Consider the following 22,825-nt stretch of genomic DNA (forward strand, 5'->3'; position numbering starts at 1 on the left):
ATACGATATATATAATCTAAAATTAATCATATGTCCTACTGCTGATTAGTTTAGATTTTTAATTAGTATAAGAGAAACGAATATCCTCTTATGGTCTGTACAGAACACAATACTGGCTTGACACTTGCTCTGTCAGCTGTTCAGAAACCCTGACGAATAACAAATTGTAACCAGCAGAGGGAGCTGTTCGTGCTCTCCGGCTTGCAGTACCCCCAACACTTTCACGCATATTGAAAATAAATGAATTAAATAGTATATATTGGTTTTGACACATAATAATTATATTATATTATGGGGGGGGGGAGGGGGGGGGGGTAGTGCAATCACGTTGCATGGCGGGGGTAAGACTAACAGATTGGTGTGTTACACTATAGTTAAAAATAATTAAAATATCTGAACACTGCCAGATTTGAGGACTGCATAAGGAATATTGAAAGTGGAAATGATGCTACAAATAGAAGCCTACAACCCTTGCAACATAGGTATTCCTTCTGTCATGCATTAAAGGTCATTAACTGTTGAAAGTCAAACAATTCTGTTTCTGTCGGTTGTCAAGTAAAATAAAACAGGAAGACACGTAGGGCATATTTTCATAATAATGTTAGTGTATATGGTAAAAAAATAAACAGATACACGCTATGAATGATAACATTTCTGTTCAAGATGTTATTCATTTTTGAGAAAGTATATAGTAATACTGTCAGTAGTAGTAGTACAGACCTTATACAACTATTAGTATCTTTAAACGAACATGGTTTTTATTGTGTGTACAGACAATAACTATATCTATCTATCTATCTATATATCTATCTATCTATCTACGATTATATATAGATAGATAGATAGATAGATATAATATATATATGTATATATATATATATATATATATATATATGTGTAACCATATCGCTGAGTGTAACCATTCCTGCGGTATGGAGGAATTAAAGAAATATCAGTTGTGGTTGTTTTGAAGGATTGTTTTGACTGTGACACTGCCTGAACTACAACAGTTTAACCCTGGATATGCTCCTTCTGTCTCTGTGAGAGATGAGTGTGGGAAGGGGTAGGACTGCTGACTGCTATGTTGATGGAGCCAAGAGGTCGGAACCGGGGGCAGGGCATAAAATTAGCACCTGCCAACTGCGGGTAAATCGTGTATGTGGCGGGTACGTTCAGGAATGTACATGCCAGCAGAAAGCAGGGAGACCTTTCTCACACATTGTCTGAATGTGCGAGTAAGTAGGCTTTTAAATTTTATAACATATTGTGTAAAAAAAAAAAAAAAAAAAAATCTACCTTTAGCTTACAGCCGCAGCATTATTATTATTTGATTTATGTTTTGATTTGTTAATTATTCTCGTGCGTATGCGGTCGAGTTGCAATTGAGTAAGGAGGGAGATTAGGAGTTTGAGCGAGAGATTGAGAGCCAGAAAGATAGTAATTACTATCTGTATTTTTGTTTTGTTTGCTGCCTTTTCTTTTATGTTTGTGTTTTAAATATGCGCCGTAGCGCTAAACACATTTCCCTGCCTGTGTGCCAGTCTTCCGGGTCTGTCAGCAGGGGCTTACGTCATCCAAAGCGGCGCGGTCAGTCTGTAACGACATTTCAGTAACACCAATCTAAGATTGACTGGTGGTAGCGAATTTGAGCGTAAACGGCTGAGTGCGAGCCTGTCCCTCTCTCCCCTTTTCTCTCTGTCTCTTGCCTCTTGCTTTCTTTACTTTCTGTCTGTGTCTGTGTGCTGCTGGACTCTCAGCACCCGCTAGTCCAATTAGTGTGCAGAAGCAAAGCGAGTGCCTCCACTATTATGAATTAATAGTAAGTAATTTGATCTCTGTAGGTTAGATGAACAGAAAGGGCTAAATCTAGGGAGCACCTATAGGAATGCCATGCAGGCACCAGCCTTTATGCACTACATTGCAGAGGTAGAGAGGAGGCAGCTGCAGGGAAAGATTGAAACAGCAAAGTTCTTGTCAGTGATGTCAGATGGGTCCACAGACAGTGCAGTCATGGAAGAGGAGCTGCTGTATGTGTGACTCAGTCAAGCAGGGAAGGTGCAAGTGCAGTTTGTAGGCATTCAGTCTGTGAAAAAGGCAGATGCCAAACATATATCGGAATCGATATGTTCCCTCATGAGAATGGTTGATGGCACTAGTGGCTATGAAGAACTATGGAAAGAAAAGCTGGTCGCTTGTGGTACTGATGGTGCCGCTGTCATGATGGGGGCAAAGAGTGGTGTTGTCAGCAGGCTTCGTGGTAACAAATCTGTACCAGAAAGTGGAAGGGCTCTTGATGGGCTTATATTACTTCTATCATAACAGCCCACTGAACAGGGCAAACATGATCAGCAGCTACCGAGTCCTTGGACAGAAACCGCTCGTACCCACTCGAGTGGGAGGCACAAGGTGGGTTTCCCACTTCCTGAGAGCCCTTGACTATTTCCTGAGGGGGTACAAGGGCTTCGTACAGCACCTAGAGCAGGTAGATATTCAGTTTAACCATCGTATTTTAACTTTCTCTTTTATTGACAGTTTAATGAGTAATTTTATATGGATTTCTTGGTTTACATTTTAGATTCAATTACCAGATGCTGAAGGTGACCGGGGTATGCAGCAGATTTTAGAACAGAATTTAGCTGTTTCCTGCATGATGCTCTAACTCACCTGAGCAATTTATCTCAGATGCTGCCAAAGACAACAATTACCGTGGCAGAGGTTCACAGTGCACTGCCATCCACCCAGGCCATGATTCAAAAATACAAATCCAGGCCTGGCCCCATGTTGAAAGTTGTCATGGCCAACACTTACTTTGAGGGTGTCAGTTTGTCAAACTGTGACACTGAAAGCTCCTTTGCATTATCAAAGGACAAACTGTTAGGTGGTCTGACAAGCAGCATGGATAACCGGTTCCAGGATGTAGGCACTGTAGTCTTTTGTGCCACAAAAGTGGTAGACTTCAGAACTTTGCCAAATGCAGCAAACATTGCAGATTTTGGCGATTCAGCGATCAAAAGCCTTGTGGAGCATTTCAGGCCAATATTGACTTCCTCTGGGGTCAATGTAGATGAGATCCCTAATCAATGGACTGTTCTAAAGTCCAGGATCTACCAGCAAGCAACATTCACACCAGAGGCACTGGAGAAGCTCTCCTGGCCTGAGGTACATAGGATGCACAGGAATCAGTGCTCTCCTGCTGTAACTGCTGGATCTTGTCCTGTGCCTGCCAGTTTCCACAGCTGAATGCAAACAAGGCTTCAATATAATGAAGCAAGTGCAAAGTGATTGGCGGTCAAGTCTGAAGTGTGATACTCTCTCAGACTTGCTCATGGTTCAACTTGTAGCTCCACAGGTAAGAGTTTGACCCAAACCCAGCAATTGAGCTGTGGCATGTTGCTAGCCTTCGGTACAGGAGACCAGAATTTATGGATGGCAGAAAGTGTAGTGATGAAAACAGGATGGAAACATAAGACGAACAAGAGGAGATTAACTGCCTTGGAGAAGAGTCTGAAGAGGAGATTGCGTGATTTCATTTAGCAAATGGCAATATTACAGTTTAGAGGGCATTATATATTAGTCCTACAGTGGAAAAATTGTGTATTTTATTTTGTTTATTATGAATGATTGTTTCTACTTTTATTTAATATTTATTTTGTTAGTTTTTAGTTATTATACTTCCTCTGAATTACCTAGTCAATGACTATAATGTACATGTCATTAACTAATTAAACTTCAAAGCTACAAATTGCAAAAATAATAATAAAGAAACACAGCCCTGTACATGGTGTACCGTAAGACTCTTTTTTTTTTTCTTGAATTAGATTTGCTGAAGTTGTTGGTGCACCCAATAGTTCATCCTTTTTGATTTTGTGAACTGTACCATTTTACAAGATCACAGAACTTGTTATTTGTACAGATCACTGACATTGTTCTAATAAATGTTGCTTTTTTAAAACCATTTTTTGTTCCATTATTGAACATTGCAAACACGTCGCAACGCATGTAAAGTTCATCAAAAAGTTAATTTTAGGCCCTGCGAGGGTCTGGCAGGGGAGGTGGGAGAGGTGGCTGGAGGCGAAATGCCGGGGACAAGCAGAAACAAGATCACCACGGCGGCGTTGGAAGCAAAACCGGAGCACCTGAACCCCATGGCAGAGGGAGGGGAGGCAAGAGCATTGTGGGCGGGGGCACCCATCACCTCGCGGAAGGATAAGTGAAAAGGGGGCACCTGGTAAGAGTGTATGTGTTGTGTGAATTAAACTCCAAAGCAAATACCAAGATTAAAAAAAAAGTAGTCGAACCGGATATACAGACATTATTGTAATTATGTATATAATTTTCCTTTATTCGTGAACGAGTTCTCTTAACTTTTCAAACAGCACTGAGGCAGCAGCATTGAACACTGTTTGTAACCCTGCACTGTCGGTGCACAGCGTTGCAAAACTGCAATAAGTAGCATCTCAGTAAGCTGTTACAGATGCCACTCTGTTGGGGGTGTGCTATGTGTTATTAATACCAGCAGTTTCCAGGGTTTTTCTTCGAAGTCATGGAAGCAGTTCTTCGTACACCTGCTATTCTCTGACAGCTCATTTACCAGGTGTGCTTGGTGTACGTGAAATCACTAAGGACGGGTTTGTTCTGGGAGTCTGGTTATACATTACTACCTGTACTTGGGCTATGTGAAGATAGCAGCTTGTGTCACTACAAAAAACATTAAGAAACCATTCAAACTGGAAACAGCAGGTTGAGCACTGATTTTTGACGGCTCACTAAATTTGAAATTTTAATGGACTGAAATGGCTTCCTGCTTGCCACCCTACCATACAGGCCAGATTTGTGGAGTGCTTGGGATATTGTTGTCGCATGCACACTTTGACCAGTCTTGGCCATAAAAGCCTGTAGCTCTTGTAAAGTTGCCATTGGCCTCTTGGTAGCTTGATCAGTCTCCTTCTTGCTTAGTCATCCAGTTTGGAGGGATGGCCTGATCTGGACAGGGTCTTGGTGGTGCTATACATCTTCCACTTATTAATAATCGTCTTGACTGTGCTCCAAGGGATATTCAAGGCCTTTGGGTATATTTTTTTTTTTATACCCATCCCCTGATCTTTGCCTTTCAACAACTTTGTCTCAGAGTTCTTTTGAAAGCCCTTTGGTGCTCATGGTTGAGTCTTTGTTTTGAAATGCACTACCCAGCAGAGGGAACCTACAGGAACTGCTGGATTTATCCTGAAATCATGTGAATCACTACAATTTAACACAGGTGGAGGTCACTTAACTTGGTGTGTGATTTTGAAGGCAATTGGTTACACCTGAGCTAATTTAGGATTGCTGTTACAAGGGGGGTGGACACTTATCCAACCAAGCTATTTCAGTTTTTATTAATTAATTTTCTACAAATTTGTAGAATATTTTTTTCACTTGGAAGTTGTGTGGTGGGATGCGTAGATAAATAAAAAAAAATAAATAATAATAATTTTAATTCTAGGCTATGTGAAAATTTTGAAAGGGGGTGTGGACTTTCTATAGACACTAATATATATATATATATATATATGTGTGTGTGTGTGTGTGTGTGTGTGTGTGTGTATATATATATATATATATATATATATATATTTGTGACACAGCACTTTTTATTTTAAGTACATTCATGTCTCTTGTCAGTCAGCTGTTAGCTCAAACTCTGAAATGTGAATATTTTTGCTTTTAAATGTATACATTTTCTGCATTTTTTTTTTTTTTTTTTTTTTTTAATGCTTTGGCAGGTGGTACAGTATGAATTGGTTAGAAATGATGTGCACTTCAGTGTAGGCTGTAATCCCTTCAGTTGTCTCAGTGGTGTGATATTCAGGATGGTAGAATGGTGATGATTCAGAAAACACATGCAAGGCACAGCCAGTCCGCTCAGCTGGAGACGGTCAGAATGGCATCTTTACAGTGCAGATGGGGACATAAGCTTGAATTAAATTACCATTTGTTTTACTCCTGCTATAGCTCAGAAAGGAAAACAGAAATTAAAACTCGGGATTTCCATTTACCAAACAGTGTTCTAAGAACACTCATATATATATATATTATCGTGTTCTAAAATGACAAGGTAGAAGAGTACCCAGCCCAATACTAGATGTGGCTAATCCTGCATACTTGTATGAGCCACATAGGATCTGTCTTAATCAAAACTTTATACTGACTCTGTAAACAGAAGAGTACATTTGGACAATATATATTTAATGTATTTCTTTTAGATTTCTTTTGATTTGGGTCACAACTGTTTAACGATATCTGAAACTTGCATGAGCCTTGCACTGTCCTTTCAGAAACTTCCATTGTTTAGGTAAGTTATGAATTGACCAGGTGTCAAGAATTTGAACAATCAGGTCCCTGATAAATCTCCTCTAAACTGATCACACTTCTCATCATACCATAAATAAGTCACTCATGACTCATTATAGCATAAATAAGACACACCCTAGTCTGTAGTAAAAATTCATGCAGATATAATGGCAATATAAAGTGATCATTAAAATAACATACTTAATTCTAATTTCTAGTGTTTTAATCCATGTTTTGTGTGTACACACACACACACACGGAAACTTGTGACTTCCATGAGTGATCGTGATCAGAGTATAACTGGTGTTCTCTGTTGTGAAGGTTGAGGAACAGGTGGATGTGAAACACAGTGATGATGAAGATTTTGGGCCCAGCGTCTTTTCTTGGAGGAAGCAGGTTACGAAATGGGACTGGTATGAGGCAGTGAGAAGGAGGGAGTTGGGGAGAGTGGACAGTCACAGCGAGGAGCAGACTTCAGTGTCCTCCTCAGCTCTGCAGGTAGGAACAACCAGACCATGAAACATTGCTGTTTTGTATAGAAACCAAAACTCTGCCAGGAGTTAGTATGGAGACAAACTTACATACACAATCGAGCATACAGAGTGTGATTATAGCCAACTGCAATCAGAAATTTCTTAGGAGGCTATGAGTGTATGATAAACGTGAAGGTGAAGATTGGATAAAAATAAAGGGAGGTATCATGTTGAGCATGTCAGATGGACTAAAATTATCATCACGTGAGGGTCCCCATTTCTTTTTAATGACAGCCCTAAAACACGTTTGTGTTTACCAGAAGTTCTCAAACTTGCCCAAACCCTTCTTAAGTTCTCCTTGCCATCAGTTTTGTATGTCACATAATAAATAAATGCTGGAATAAATAAAACTAAATAAAACTGCTAGCAAAAAGAAATCCCTGTCTGTGCAATTTAAGGACACTATATTTTATATGGACAGCGGAGTGCAAGCCGCTGTGGTAGTGTATTTTAAAATTGAAGAATATAAAAATATTCATCTAACAGAATGTACTTGTTTGGAAGTTCATCCCAGCACTAAATAAAATGCATTTAAGAAGAGAATCTAAATAAGAAGCATGTTCAGTGTATGAGTTGGAAATGGTTAGCACCAGATCCATTAACATGATGTTTAAGAGAGCCAGTTAATCAGAGCTGGCAGCAGCCTGCGGGTCAGCATTCCACAGGGATCTCGTATGGAAATAGGGGCATGACAGGGACTCTGCTCAACTCATGAGCCAAGTCGACCAGCTTCCGTTAGGGGAAACTGATCCGGTGGAAGACAAAGTCATTAAAAACCTTTAGAATACCATTAACATAATGTTAATAAAAAAAAAAAAAAAAAAAATTGTATATAAAATACATAATTAAATAAATGATAAAGATTTGATTTTTGTATAAACATATGCTCCATTCATGTCTAAACTCTTCCAGTACAATACCCATGTGACCAGACAGCACATAACTACAACTGAGCAATTGACTTGGCACTGTTTTCAGTATCAGTCATGTTTTCAGACTTGCTGTTGTTGATGGCTTCAAAACCACACAGGCAGAAGAGCAACTGTGCATTGAGTCTCGAGCCCCTTTCACACTGGTGTTCCTACCCTGGTCCTGACCCGGATTCTCGCTACCCCGGTCACAATCCAGTGTTCTGTGAAACCAGGTACCTGGGATGACCTGGGGCGGCAGCAACCAACATCAGGATGTGGGTCAACACGCTTTGACCTGGGCTGAGCGAGACAAAATACATGATGGGTGCTTGTAAGTGTACGAACTAAGTAACCAACTGTTAATCTTGGGCTTGTGAAATTGCAGTGAAAAACAGTAATCTAGATCTGTGGTACACTTTAGCAGTTGTTCTTTGTGAAGATATGATTCCTCAACCACAATGCTCCCTCAATCACACCATCATAATTTATCAATCTTTTTGTACCACTGAATCATTGTCAAATGTGAAATTATGATGCAGGGCTCCAGACTGCAACTAAAACGGTTGCAAATCTGACTACAAAATTGTTTTGACTTTTTCCGGGGTTAGGCACAAAAATGCTTCCTGTTGTGTCAATATTTATGAATGTGACATGACATCGGTCTGTGTAGAAAGAAAAAAAGCGCATATCATGTTTTAATAAACTGAAGTCGAGAAGGACGATAACAATTTGATCAAATACAAATGCTTCTAAGTGCAGAGAGGTATTAACACTAGCAGAATACGGGAACCCCAGTTACTTGCAAGTTGTGATGGTGACCAAATGTGTGTAAGTACGGTTGTGAAAAATAAAAATACACTTAAGGTTTGTTTGTTGCACACAAGCCATTAACAAAATGCCCTGGAAACTTAAAATAAAGAAAATAATTAATGAAGGACTGTAATGCGGCAAAAAGCTCAACATAAAAAAAAAAAAGTGAAAAGGTTACCCTACCAAGCTGAAAAAAAAATATCTTTGTGAACTTCTATAAACCAAAGTTATCTTTCCCCAGTCAAATTGTAGCGTGCCTAAATTTTTTGAGTCTATACGAATAGACTCAGTATTTTTTGTCTGCATCCCAGATATCATAGATTTAGCTACATTGTTTACCATCGAGAGTTTAAGGATGATTTAAGTATGTAGCAGATTCCCCAGTTAGATGAGGAGCTGATCATTTCGATTCAGCCAAAGAAAAAGGCTTGGTAATTTAAGAGTACCGTTACCAATGAAAAACAGTAATGTAAAGTGAGTTTTGTACTAAAGCAGGGTCAGCTGTGACAGGGAAAACACATGTTTATTTCTCAAACTGATCCATTGTAAGAAATGTGAAACAGAACAGAAATATTTGGGACTGTAATTAGGAAGTGTACTGCTGAGAATTTTTTTTTTAAGGGAACTAAAAATGAAATGCACTGCAGCTTTACTTTCAGTAAATTTAGCTCTGTTTGTGCTTATGAAAATATCTAAAATGACAATGTGCTTGCTGTGGTGTATTTAATATTGTAAATATTGCAGAACGAACTCTGCAATTAAAATTTGTTACTGAACAATAAACAGTAGCGTGTAATCGTAAGAGCTGTCTGTGTGACATGCTGTCAGATCAGATCTTCAGTTCACTAACACTGAGCATGGGAGCTGCAGCATGCTATTTCCCATTTTAAAGCTATACAATTAAAGGTGCCGTCACCAATTCCATACACAACACTTGCAAAATATTAAAAATAAAAACATGCTGAGTTTGTTGCAGTCATCAGCTGCTTAGATTGATTTTTCAGCAGAATGAGGCAACATACACAACAAACCTGATTGTAATGGGGTAGATCTCGATTTTACAATAGCTGTTTAAGATTGAACATAGTTACGTGTGCTCCTGATGGTCCTTGCTGGAAACACTGGTACTTGAGATGAAAACCACTGATTGTGTTGGTTGTTGTATGGAGTTTTCTCCACAGCAGCAATGCTGACAAAGTGATTTTCCAGCCCCACTTGTATGTGATTCCTGTTCAGTATTCAATCAGACAACCAGGCAGTAACCTGATAGTGTTGTTAGTGTCAGAAGAGCACTATCTGAGGATCCTAGTAGTTTTACAATACAGTAGAAAACGTACACTCAATTAAGCAGTGTTTTAAACTGTAATGGTACAATGACATGTGTCATAATGCACAATTTCTGTTTATGTAATTCATTGAATCATTTTTAATATTTTGCAAATGTAATGTAAAGTTTCTACAACTTACAGGAAATCACTGAATCCCACAGGCAATTTTAGATTACCGTACACTGTGCAAGCACTATGTAATAGACACGCCAGTTGCATGTGCACCACCAGTAAAAGTCGCTGATTTTTAAATCTGTGGTAGATTTAGACACAGGACACTGAAGTCCCCTTCTTATCCATTCAGAGAGTTCATGCTGCTTGTGTCAGCAGGGACTGCAAGCACAGCCTGCTGGAAGCCCTTCAAGCTGTACAGCTGTGTGGCTAACAAGAAAAGCATTTGCCCATTATTCATATGGTGTGCACGTTTTCTGGAAATAGCTTGACAATTTTGCACATTTAAGTAGCAGGAGCTCATGCCTTCTTCAGAAGACAGAGTGTAAAACTAAGGCCAAGTACAGTACAGGAAGGTTATGCACTCACTCAGCGCAATACAACTTGCGAGATGGAGTCACCAATAGAGGGCACTCAGATCCTTGAGTGAAGCTTATTGGGAAGTTTGATGAAACGTTTGTCTGCTTGACAGTGTTAAAATGTTAAGTAACTGAGTGGCTCAGACCGGGAATTTTCCCACACACTTTGATCAGCAATGAAATCTGCTCTGCAGCTCTGATCGGCTCAGAGGGAGTGGAACTTAACGTGTCATTAAGTGTGTTCTTTCACTGAGCTGCTCATATACTTAACACACCCACTATTAGTATTTTTCTTTAAAGTAGGGGGAAAATGTAACCATTTTCTCAGAGACACAATTTTGTGGGGCATTTTAGACATTTCACTTTTAGTTTTACTCTACTATCATTGTGTTTTTATAGTTACTCCCCCCCCCCCAATATTTAAAACTGTACCCCATGGGCTGAATGTACAGCATTCTGTCTGGGAAGTGTAGAAAGCTGGTGCTGGCCCAGTACACCACAGCAGGCGGTTACTCATAAGAGCTTTGTTTATTTCAAGAAATTGTTTTGAGTGTTTGCAGTTTAAAAATGTGAGTTCATTATCCTGCATTTCACAATGAGCTGGCATACCCTGGCTTGGATTAAAACAATTATGGTTCTGACATTTTGCTAAACATATTTATTTTTTTAACCAGATTGCAAAACACGTGGCATGTTATAACACAACAGCATGCCTTTTGCATTTTGACTGTACTTGTGTCTATCAAAGACTACCATTTGCCCCTGTAGTCTTAAAAAATCAAAACTCTAAATCAAAAGCTCCATGTTGTGGAGCCCTCTGAGTCCCATGTGGCTTAAAGTGTTACAGAGCACCCTCACCCTGCAAAGTTTGCAATAAATATATAATTTGCTGTGTCCTGTGTTGTCTGTACCACAATATTATACAGTATTTTTAAACATATTGCTGTCTCTTTTTACATTTTTAATCACACATCATAAATTAAATGGTCTATACATTTCTTAGCATTTACTGTGGCATGTTTGCCAGGAGAAAGAAAAAAAAAATTCTAAAGATATCAAGACCACGCTCCCTGCTGCAGCAATGCTGTTTTTCTGTTCCCACAATACGCCACTCTTTTTTTACAAAACCTTCAGGAATATGTTGAAAAAAAAATGGACACTGGATTCAGCAAAGTTAACATAACATGTTTCTTGTAAACACTGCTGGGGGTTCTGTAACAGTTTAAGAGCTCTCTGTTGGGTAGCCCTGCCATAAGCCTGGATTTAATTCCAATGCCTGTGTCCAAATTTGTATGGTAACTTCCCAACATTTCTGTTTGATTAAAAATTCATTTTTCAACAAACAGGTAGGTTTCTGATAGCATGTTAATTATTTTTATATCTTTATGTTTGAATTGCATGATTTTTTAGTGATATACTTGAGAATAATAATGTTGAGAAAGGATAGTTTCCTCTCAATGTAAAAACAGAGGTAGACATTTACACCTGTATCCTGTGAAAGCCGTGCCCATAATGTGGGGAACCATCCACCATGGATTGATTTTCAATCAATATTAAATTTGTTTCTTAAATACAGGAGCTCCCAGTCTTTTAACTCCCCTAGTGTTTTCTAAGTAAGCACTGCAGGTGCTTTTAGGTGAAGCTGTGTTACTTGAATCCAGATAGATAGTGCTCTTGCTGATTATAAAAGTACATTTCTAATAGAGTTATGGGCTTTTGGAGTTCAAACTGACCCAGAAAACATATTGTGTATTAAGTATTCAAGATCTGTTTCTGGCAAAGATTTTGGTCTGGGATTCAATTGATGCCTAGTACTCAATTGAAAACAGACATATTGGGATTCAGATATTTGATAAATGTTGGCAATTTTAGTAGAACATTACCACAGTTCTTTCTTGAGAGATTTCAAATTCTGTAGTTTATATGAAAGAAAAAAAAAAAAGCCTACTTTTACTCCCATACATTAGTGAGATCTTGTTGTTACCTGTTTTTAGATTCAACAAATCTTATCCTGATTGCAATTCTAAACTGGGATTTCCATCATTTCAAGTTTTTTAACATTTAAACTGACCTATCAGGAAAAAAATGACGCAACTTGATGAAAAGAAATCAATTCTTGCCCTGCATATTTTATTTGAAGCTTCATGTTATTAATGTCATTGTAGAAATTAACTACATGAGCCATGTTTATGTCCTTCATTATACATTTAACAAGAACTTGCAAATTATTAACTTTAATTGCATTAAAGAATGTATATATATTGTCAACCGTATGAAACTGATATCAGCCCTTTCTTAATTGAATGATTAGCCCAATAATATTCTGTGGACCCATGCTTAATAACAAAAATCATATTAAACTCAGTAAGTTTGCAAAATGAGTATATATCTAAATTCATAGAGTGAATTATTGTCCCTGTCTTCCATTATCCCATCTTCATGACAGTTTTGACCAAGTGCAAAAGCTTTTTAGGGTCTGACAATGTAAATCATTTTTATGAACTAGTGATTTTGTTCAATCCAGTTGTTGGCTGTACTTGGAGAGCATCTGCCTTTTGGGATGCAGACAGATTTGTGCAGATGTGCACAGCGCCTAAAGGAAATGCCTGACTGAGACCTAGCACAGGGACAGAGCCGTGAGGAAGGCAGATCAGCAGCCAGAGTAGTTAGCGATATCAGTGTGATGAGACTGGGGGAGGTGCGGGGGTTGGGGGGGATTAGAGGATGTTGCTAGGTGCAGTGTGTTTGTCTTATGTCTGGTAGAGCTGAGCCTTGTTATTTATTTTGTATTTAAGACAGAGCCTGTTTGCACACTAGACAGCTTACTGTTTCACAGATTGCTTCCTGATAAACTAAAAAAGGCACTGTAATAGTGATCATCTGTCCGTGAAAGCAGGGCTGCAGAATTGTTGCGCACACAATGTGCGTCAAAGGATTTGGTTGAGTCCCAAAGATTTTCTTCTGGCTATAATTTTTGCCCTCAGAAACCGCCTTAGCTATTTTTTGCACAGCTAATCGGATTTCATATTAGATTGATAGTGAAGTAGAAATATTAACCCTAGTCTATAACTGCTGTCGTTTTTTAATTATAAATGTCTAATTATTTGGTTCTGAAAGGTTTGGAGTCTGTACCCTGAAGATTTTGAACCTTCTGCTAAATACACTAGCTCTGGGTCTGAACTGATTATAATAAAATTGCTTTGGTGATCTCAGCTTAAGTTGGTTCCCACCTCCTGCGCAGAGGTTGCAGCTAGAGGGTTTAGTGGATTATTTGCTTTTTCTTGTCTGCCAACTTTGTTGAATCCTGGCCAAGTTATCGATGCCCATGGTCAGTGGCAATCTGGGTGTGGTAAAGACGGTGAGAACAGGACTGAGGTGTTAGGAGGACCTGGGAGAGTTATATAAGATTGTGCCTTGGGCTTTCGGTAAAACCATGCGTGCTGTTGTCGTCTTGTCTCCAAATCATGAAAAATATACGGTATACCTGGAAAGCTGTGTTCTTGTTTATTTTATGCCATTTGTAGTTACGGGTTCTTCCTCTGAATTCTCTTCCCATAGCTTCTGCTCAGTCTCTGGCATTTTCTCACAAAGCTAGAGGGCAAAGTAAATCAACCACACAGCAGCTCTGGCCTCCTATGTGCAGTAGGGGTGTAACGAGCCACTGATGTCGCTGATACAATTCATAGAACGATATTCAGGTTGAGATACAATATGTTTCTTGATACTTTTAGGATACTTGTAGGATGCATATTAAGGATAAATGAGCACCTAATAATGGACTGTGTAAAGAATTGTTACATCCCTAATTTGCAGCAAGGCTTAGATTTGCGAAGAGCCAGTTACCAACTTAATCTCAGCTTAGCCCTCATTTTACTGTGCTTCACATCACAAAACCTCCACCTCAACTGGCACCATCTGCCTTGGAGAGGCTGAATGGCATGTGGAGGTCCAGTAGTGTCGAGATGCACCCACAGAGCTTTACCAGGGACGCTTATCATTTCAATAGATTTTGTTTAAACGTGTTATGTGAAAAATAAATCAATCTTGTGGCAAGTGGATCTGTCATGTTTATCTTTCCATTTTCCTCTCTGGTATAAACAGGTAGATATGTAGGAAACAGCGGATTACTCTATGCAACAGGGTTGGCTCCATCTAGATAAGCCAGCCTCAATATTGCTTGCAGTATGCCTCCCTGATAAAACAAAGCTTTTTATTATGGAAGTATGGAAAGTAGATTCAGTTTCTCATATTCATGAATGCAGCTGTGCAGTAAAGTATGTACGCTGCTTTAATATGCATGAAAGGAGAAAGCTGGGTTGCTTCACAAAAATGTGTAATGATTTTCTTTAAATGAAATTGCTTCCAAACTGAATATATTCTTTGTAATTTCTGTTCAATTAACCTGTTAAAATCTATTAAAGTGATTTCAGCTAACACAATAGTTCCATAAGTCTTACCTGTTGTTTACTTGCGTTTGCTATATAGGTCTCAATTGAAATGATCTAGGAAGTGAAGCAGCAACAGACTTCCTGAGGCAAGGATACTGAGAATATAAATTGTCCCAAAACAAAACTGTATACTGCAAAATGAAAAGGGACTTGCAATGTTGATGAGCGGCAAGACTTGGTATAGGTTTTAGAAACAAAAAACATTCACAACAAATGCAGAGATTGAACATTAAACAGTCTATAGACATACAAAAACATTCAGTTAATGCAAAGTTAAAATGATAGATATGATCAGGTAATGACAAGGAAGCCTGTTCTTATTATGTCTCCAGGCAACGGTTTCAGGACATTCAGATCTGCAGCATGCTGTATCTCTGCAGTAGATAGACCATGCTCCCTCTCTTTCTCTCTGACTCATACTTCACAATTAAAAGACTGTACATTCATTCCTCAGTCATTGCAATGGAAATTGCAAATAGAAAATATTATATATTATGTGAAAAATAAATATGTAGAAGCTTCTAAATTGCAAATGAATGACTCTATCTGGACTGGTCTGTATGTATTCATGACTAATCTTTCCGAATGCAATGGAGTGCTTTATTCCGCTCTACTGACATGCTTCGCATTGTAGTGGAAACAAAAATGAGTAATATGGTGAGTAATGGCGGATATAAATGAGAGTGCAGAGGTTTTTCTGCATAGGTTTATGCAATATTGAACATTACTGCATTCCTCTCACATCTGTTCTTAAATTTTTATCTAGGTCCTTCACCCATATTTTGAGTTCATGGAGAGAAGGGGTTTGGAGCTACAGCCTGTGAAATGTGAGCACAGAGCTGTTAGAAGGTAAAGCCTCTACTGCTTTCCTAACACACACACACACACACACACACACACACACACACACACACGTACTATTGATTGTCTTTTTTCCCCCCCAAAGTGAGTCTTTATTTTTAAAGAAAATTTGCTTGAATGTATGCTAAATTTCAGACAAGAAACTCTAAATACAGCTGCCAAAATTATCATTTGATTGACCGACACACTGATCGACACAACACCATAACAGACAACCCAGCAATCACAACGGCATTGACCGTATTACAAACACAGCAGTTGGAACAGTTTTTCTTCCAGTTTGTGAACTGTGGTAGTGCTTGGCATGTCAAAAAATACGGGGGTCTGATCAGCATTTCCGATTTCCGAGTTGGTTCTGTTTGTTAGAAATGATGAAGTTGTTAAAGCTTCTCTTGGTATTCCTCAGGCAGCTAATGACGCTTCTTTATATGTGGCTGCCTGTGTAGCATTTAAACTTGAAATTGGGCCGATGTCTTTGTTGTCTTTTCTTGGTAGTCAGTCACGTTGCTATTTGTGTACTCAGATAGTCACGTCTTTTGTTGCTGATTTTAATACACACATTACTGTACTTGAATTTAAGACGCAGCCTATTTATGAAGGAAAAAATGGTTAAAGTGTGTCTTAAATTTGAAGGAATACTGTGTAATACAACAGTTTAACTGTTAGTCCTTCATCACAACAATAGATGATCAGATGATCCCATTAACTAGCCTTAACTAAAAGAATCCACTGCCATCCTCCTTAAGGGTATTGAATATATTAACATATCGTACATCTGCCCAAGGTTAAATCATTGCATTATTTGTAGCAGACAATAACTATAGTAGGGGAGATAATGGACGTAATATTCCTTCTTGAGTTTAAAAAAAATAATCATCATTTTAATGCCTCGTACTACAAACCCTGGCTAAGGTGAACAGGAACGTGTGCTGTGAAGCCTCCAGGGGTGAGTCCACAGCAGTAATATAATGAAGTCAATCAAGCTGAAGTTTTAATTGAAGCGGAAACAGAGCCTTGTCTCCACTTTTGTGCAGCTAACGGGATTTGAACGTTTGCCCTGTTTCAAGTCATTGATCTGTCTTAAATCATTAGTATTGTGTTGTTGTTGTCAGTGATAATCCTTCAGAAAGGAAGATTGGGCAGCTATAGTTCAAATCGGAGACACAGCGCTGGCATTCTGCAGCCATGGTGCTTCAAGCTGTATTAACCACGGCTTTCTTTACAACATCAACTGAAGCACATGTTCCCTTGCTGTTTTTCTGATTTATCTTTATTTTCCAGTTTTCACATCTATGATCTGCTTGAAGTATAAATAGACCTCATCTGAATCCATGTTACTTTTTCTGGGCTCATGTAGGACCCTATTACTTGTAAAACAGGAAGTGAAAGTGCATTGTTGCATGATGCATTTTGTTGTTTATGAATAGGCAATGCATTGACATTCTTGGACAAACACAAAAACTAAAACTTTTTTAGCTACCATTACAATGTGATTGTTTATATGTATTTGACTGTACCATATATCCTTTATGTAAAGATTAAACTTGTAAAGGGAATAATGAACAGATGTATAGTACACCACTGTACTTAAAGGGTGCATAAGGACTTTTATTGTGTTATTTGTTCCCATGTGTTGCTACAACTTTTGATGTAAGGTGTGTATATTGTTTAATCTTTTTTTAAAATTTTGACCACTTTTCATTCCCTGTGTCAAGATGGCTTCCTATGTACCTGCATGGGCTGCTCAGAACTACATTTCCCATCATCCTCTTGCTCATATATGTAACTCAGATGGATTTACCAGTGAGCGGGAGGATGATGGGAATTGTAGTTCTGAGAGGTCCATGCAGGTACATGGGAAGCCATCTTGAGGCAGGGAATGCAGTGTAAAAGTTAAAGTGGTCCAAATGTAAAAATAAATAAATAAAAATTAAAACAATGCACAAACCTTATGTAAACAGTTGTAGCAACACATGGGAACATGTAATACAATAAAATAAAAAAGGTCCTTATGTATCCTTTTAAGTATGTGAATATTGATGTCAAATTTTAAACATATGCATAAATAAAATTTACATTTCAACAGGGTATTTTAATTGCAAATAATATAGTCTCCAATAATTTCTTATTATTGGCAGACTTATTAAATTTAAAAAAATAACTTTTTTCTTTTTTCTTTTTTTTTTTTTTTGAATGATATGCACAGTCCCCCTAAATGTCCTCCGTAGAAAACCATCCTGCTTTTCACAGCCCTTTGACTCACGAAGGTTAATTGAATTATAGTAATTCAAAGGGCACACTAAGGCTACCTACACACACAGGCTAAAGGCGGTTGTGAGTTCACCTTTTTGGTTTTATTATGGTTTGTAGGCCTATACACAGACACAGTAAAGTTACACAGGGCAGTGACAACCACACTAGTTAATCCTGTTCGGAACAAGTATCGAGTGTGGTTATGAATTCAATTCAATGAGTTAATGCACACTAGCTGTGTGTGTATTACAACCGCACAAATATAGGTGCCTAATGAGCAAAGTTGATTAACAATAACAATGGTAAACAGTGTATACATCTACTTTTTTATTTAATCAAAGTGCAGTATAATATTTTGTTGTAAGAAACAAATATATATTTTTGGTCTTGCAACTTAAATAAAACAATATGCGACCACAACTCGTTTTTCCACCGATACCGAAGAGCTCATCGGTGTGTTCTGGCACTCCAGGAAATGTCTCAGTAAATGACAGAAACACATATATGACTACTTAAATATGCGTACATTTTTGTTCTAGTCATTTGGAGTCGTTCCCACCAGCCTTCTGGTAGGAAGACTGCCCAAATGTTTCGATCTACCATCATGGTACTGCAGATCGTCACCACTGTATTTAGCAGTGCAGAAAAAGCAAAACAGCATTTCCGCTGGTTTTGCAGAAAAGAGCATAGCTGTGCTTGACGAGCTCTCGATCGATTACGTAGAGTACTTTCTTCCAAAAGCATAAACAAAAACACAGCCTCCATGTTGTCACACAAAACCTCACGATCGGCATGTAATGATGGCCCGGGTTCAGTGGTTTGTTTAAACAGGGAGTGCACTCATTTCAGTAATGAAAAGTGTGTGCGAGTGCTGTTTGTAAATACGGTTGTCGAGCCAACTGTAGTGTGTGTGTGCGTAGCCTTAGAAACCTCATGTTAAAGTGTGTATTGATTTCTGCATTTTTGCAATCTGCATAACTGACTTTCTCCACTAAGTGGATTTGTGACTGTTACAAATCACTGAAAAATTTGGGGTGAAACACTGTCTGATGTTAGAATTGATTTATAATATATTGTAGCGATCTTGGTTCCCGCAGGCAGGCGCCTCACACAGGGCGAGGCAATCCACACACAGGCGGAGTGCGGGCGCGAACCCGGGACCTCTCGCACTAAAGCATAGCGCCAATACTGCTGTACAAAAGAGCACGCTACACTCTCCCCTGCCAGCCTCAAGTCCGACCCGGACTTGCTCACCAGGCTACAGTCATCGGAGGTACCAGGATACAGTCGTCGTGTGTGCCGGGGTACCTGCGTCCACTTCTGATACCAATGTAGCGATCTCGGTTCCCGCAAGCAGGCACCTTACAGAGGGCGAGGCAGTAATACCTCTGTTACTGAAGGGGTTCGTTTACCGGTTTGGGGTTCCCCTGGAAATCCACTCGGACCAGGGGCGGAACTTTGAGTTCTGGGTTATAGCGGAGCTGTGCCTACGGCTGGGAATCCACAAAACCCGGACCACTCCACTGCACTCCCAAAGCGATGGATTGGTGGAGCAGTTCAACCGGACGTTGGTGACCTAGTTGGCCGTCACCACTGCCAAGCACCAGCTGGATTGGGACTTGAAGCTACCCCTGGTCCTTCTGGTGTGCCGTTCCGCGATGCAGGAGTCCACCAGCTGCACCCTGGCCCTGCTGATGATGGATAGGGAGCGGCGGACCCCGGCTATGTTGGTGATCGGCCTGCCACCTGACACGAAGGTACTTTCCCCTGGACCCGAGTATGCCCGGAGGCTCCAGGACCAGATGGACACTACCCACGACTTTGCCCTAGTGCAACTCCAGGCGGTGGCTGCCGCCATAAGCAGAACTGCAATACTTAGGAGGGGAGGCCGTTTTAGGCAGGGCAGGGGAGAGTATCGTGCACGGGGGAAGGCAGCAGCAGGGCTGGTAAGTGACTTAATCACATACAGAGACATAAGCCCGTTATATGCTCTTTGCAAAGGAGCCGGCTCTTTTTTACAGTGGTATCGGTGCTATGTTTTAATGTGAGAGGTCCCGGGTTCGCGCCCACCCTCCGCCTGTGGATTGCCTCTCCCTGTGTGAGGCACCCGCCTGCGGGAACCGAGATCGCTACATTGGTGTCAGAAGTGGACGTAGGTACCCTGGCACGCACTCGTTGGACTGTAGCCTAGTGAGCAAGTCCGGGGCGGACTTGTGTAGCGTGCACGTGCTGCTGCCTTCCCCATATATATGTGTGTGTGTGTGTGTAATGGACCAATGCCGAAATAGGGCAGTTGCTGAAATGCCCGGGCAGTTCGAAGTGCACAGATGCGGTGGGCAGGTGCCGAATTAGCTTAGAATCTTATGTCATTTCGGCATCTGCCCTGGGTGGTCAACTGCCCACAGCCACCGGGCGAAGAAAAAAATGAACAGGTACAGTATAATACAAATAGAGAGTGAATTACCTTTGTTGCCTTTAAGAGCAAAGGCGCACCGCCACCAAGCCGTTGCAGTGTTTATTTAAATAATTTAAATACTTTGTGACAATGCTATAGCAATGGAACTAAACAAAATATCAATGCACAGTTTATTCATCAATGATTATATATAGAGGTTAGAGTAAGTGTGGGGGGGAGAAACGAGTCCAGAATAAAATGCAACAATGTTTTGTTTTATTCTTATTGCAGTAATACAATACACATTTCTGAGCAGAGTTGCGCTGTTTGAATGAGAGATCATTAAATATAAGCAAGAGACTAATAATCACAGTTAAGTTTAAACATGTAAAAGCCACCCAGTTAAATGTAGTTACGTGAAACTCAGGAAGAATGCAGTGCCGAACAACTCTGTTATTGTGAATGGGTAAAAGCCGAACTAAGACAAAAGCCGCCAGATGGACCAGAGTAAACCAACTCCATTCGTCTCAAAACCTGTGTACAGATAGGCTAATTCAAGTGTAACAAAAATACATAATCGACGCCTTACAGTCATAACCAGTTTAAAGGTTAACCCTTGACCAGCTGAAAAAAATGCTTATTTGTATTATTTGAAATGTAATCGCCTTTCTTTATAATAAAACTAACATATAGTGACAAAGTTGTAACATTTAATCTACATATCAATTGTTGCCTATTTATTTTAATAGTATACTCTATTTTCATAAGGATTTCTACGCGTATATCACGTGACAGTACAGTGCCCACTTTCTGGTAGGGTGCAGTTTCTCGTGCTACACCAGCACCAATCGACTCAACCTTGCCCGCAACTTACATAGAAACAAGAACCATCTTCATAGCACTTATAGTTTGTTTTTTTCATTAAAATGCACGCAGACTAAGACAAAACCCACTGGACCGAGCATTTAAAGGGGTCCTAAACCCGGCACCAATAGACTCCTCCTTGCCCCACAGCTTTCATAGAAACAAGGTAAACTTGCAAGACTGACGAAAGGCAGCCCAAATTCTCTCTGCACGTGGTGCTGAAAGAACAGCTCTCCTGAATCAAGTCCGATCAAGTAGTGGGGTCTATTTCAATTTCTTTAGTTTCAACATGATTTTTTTTCCTACGGAGTCGTATTGCCAATAGAAGGAAAAAAAAAAAAAGTAAAATCTCCAAATTAGGACTTTTTATCTCCCAAGTAGGACTTCTTATCTACTATTCTTTTAAACTCCTAATTCTTTAAAACGCCTAAGTATGACTCTTTAGTCCTAATTATGAGACAAGAAGTCCAAATTAGGAGATACAGCGTCCTATGTAAGAGTTTGTTTTTTTTAATTGGCACAATAGAACGCTTCTGTATTTTTCTTGCTTTGCTATGGCTTTAGAATGTCTGTATTGTTTAGTGTTTTGAACCTTTAACTGCCCAACAGTGTACCAATTTAATAATAAAAGCGCACTGAAATCCTGGGTGTTACATTTTTATTTTCTTTCTTTGGTTTTTGTGGCTGCAATGTTGCAAACTTATAGGCTTTTAACATTATCGCACTGACAAGTTGTAATGCTGCACACTCTATGCGCTGAATGAAATGCCGAGGTACATGTTTAATTGTCTGAGATCTGATGTCGACTAATGTTAGACATGAAATAATATTGTTTGAATGTGTAAAAAATGTTTTCTACAGATCGAAAACGAATTTTATTTGTAAGAAAACGTTTTCTTCTGAGTCATTGTCGTTCATATTTCTAAATTAAAAAAATACAAACTTTATTCTGTTGATTAATGATTAATTAATATTGCTAAATTAGTTTTGGCACTGCGTTGTTCCTAAGTTTCTGGTAATTATATATAACTTGGTGGCTTGAACCTTCTTATCTTCAAGATCTGCTGACCCCCACATGCACCTGGTCGTTCCCTGAGATCAGAAAATGCTAATCTTCTGACAGTCCCTAAATTTGTTTGAATTTGTCTTTGTAACTTGCTCCCAAGTCATATCAAGAATGCTTGCACAATTGAATCTTTTAAATCCTGTTTATTTGTTTGGGTCTGTTTATTTGTATTAGGATTATATATTAGACACAGTCCGTTTTATATTTCTTTTGTAAAGCGCCCTGGAATGCTTGCATGAAGAGCGCTATATAAGTTAAATTTGTATTTTATTGTTATTATTATTATTATTATTATTATTATTATTATTATTATTATTATTATTATTATTATTATTATTATTATTATTATTATTATCCAAAAAACAACCCATCATAAAAAAAAAACTGTTGTCCTATTTCTTGATTAGTATTGTTGACCCTTCTGTATAGTTTTATATTTGTTTACACAGAATTATACAGACAAGCTCCAGCATTTGTTGTTAAATTGTTTGAACTA

At 39.1% G+C, this 22,825-nt stretch overlaps 2 protein-coding genes across 4 annotated transcripts in view; one reads left to right on the forward strand and one right to left on the reverse strand.

Annotated features, from left to right (window-relative positions):
• LOC121329963 (muscarinic acetylcholine receptor M5-like) overlaps positions 1 to 22,825 on the reverse strand; it is a 30,405-nt gene that overhangs the window by 4,828 nt on the left and 2,752 nt on the right. The gene's annotated exons all lie outside the window — the stretch shown is intronic.
• LOC121329964 (cell death regulator Aven-like) overlaps positions 1,031 to 22,825 on the forward strand; it is a 74,932-nt gene continuing 53,137 nt past the window's right edge. For 2 of the 3 annotated variants that reach the window (XR_005951828.1, XM_041276112.1), the window contains exons 1-2: positions 1,031 to 1,235; positions 6,652 to 6,828. Coding sequence is in view for 2 of the 3 variants with exons in the window: in XM_041276112.1 (XP_041132046.1) it covers positions 1,158 to 1,235; positions 6,652 to 6,828 (255 nt within the window). In the remaining variant the exon portion in view is untranslated. Of the gene's footprint in view, positions 2,483 to 6,651; positions 6,829 to 22,825 lie in introns of all 3 variants that reach the window. The other variant, XM_041276110.1, reaches the window with a different exon arrangement.

The sequence above is a fragment of the Polyodon spathula genome, chromosome 17, assembly GCF_017654505.1.
Source record: "Polyodon spathula isolate WHYD16114869_AA chromosome 17, ASM1765450v1, whole genome shotgun sequence".
Classification (NCBI taxonomy): Eukaryota; Metazoa; Chordata; class Actinopteri; order Acipenseriformes; family Polyodontidae; genus Polyodon; species Polyodon spathula.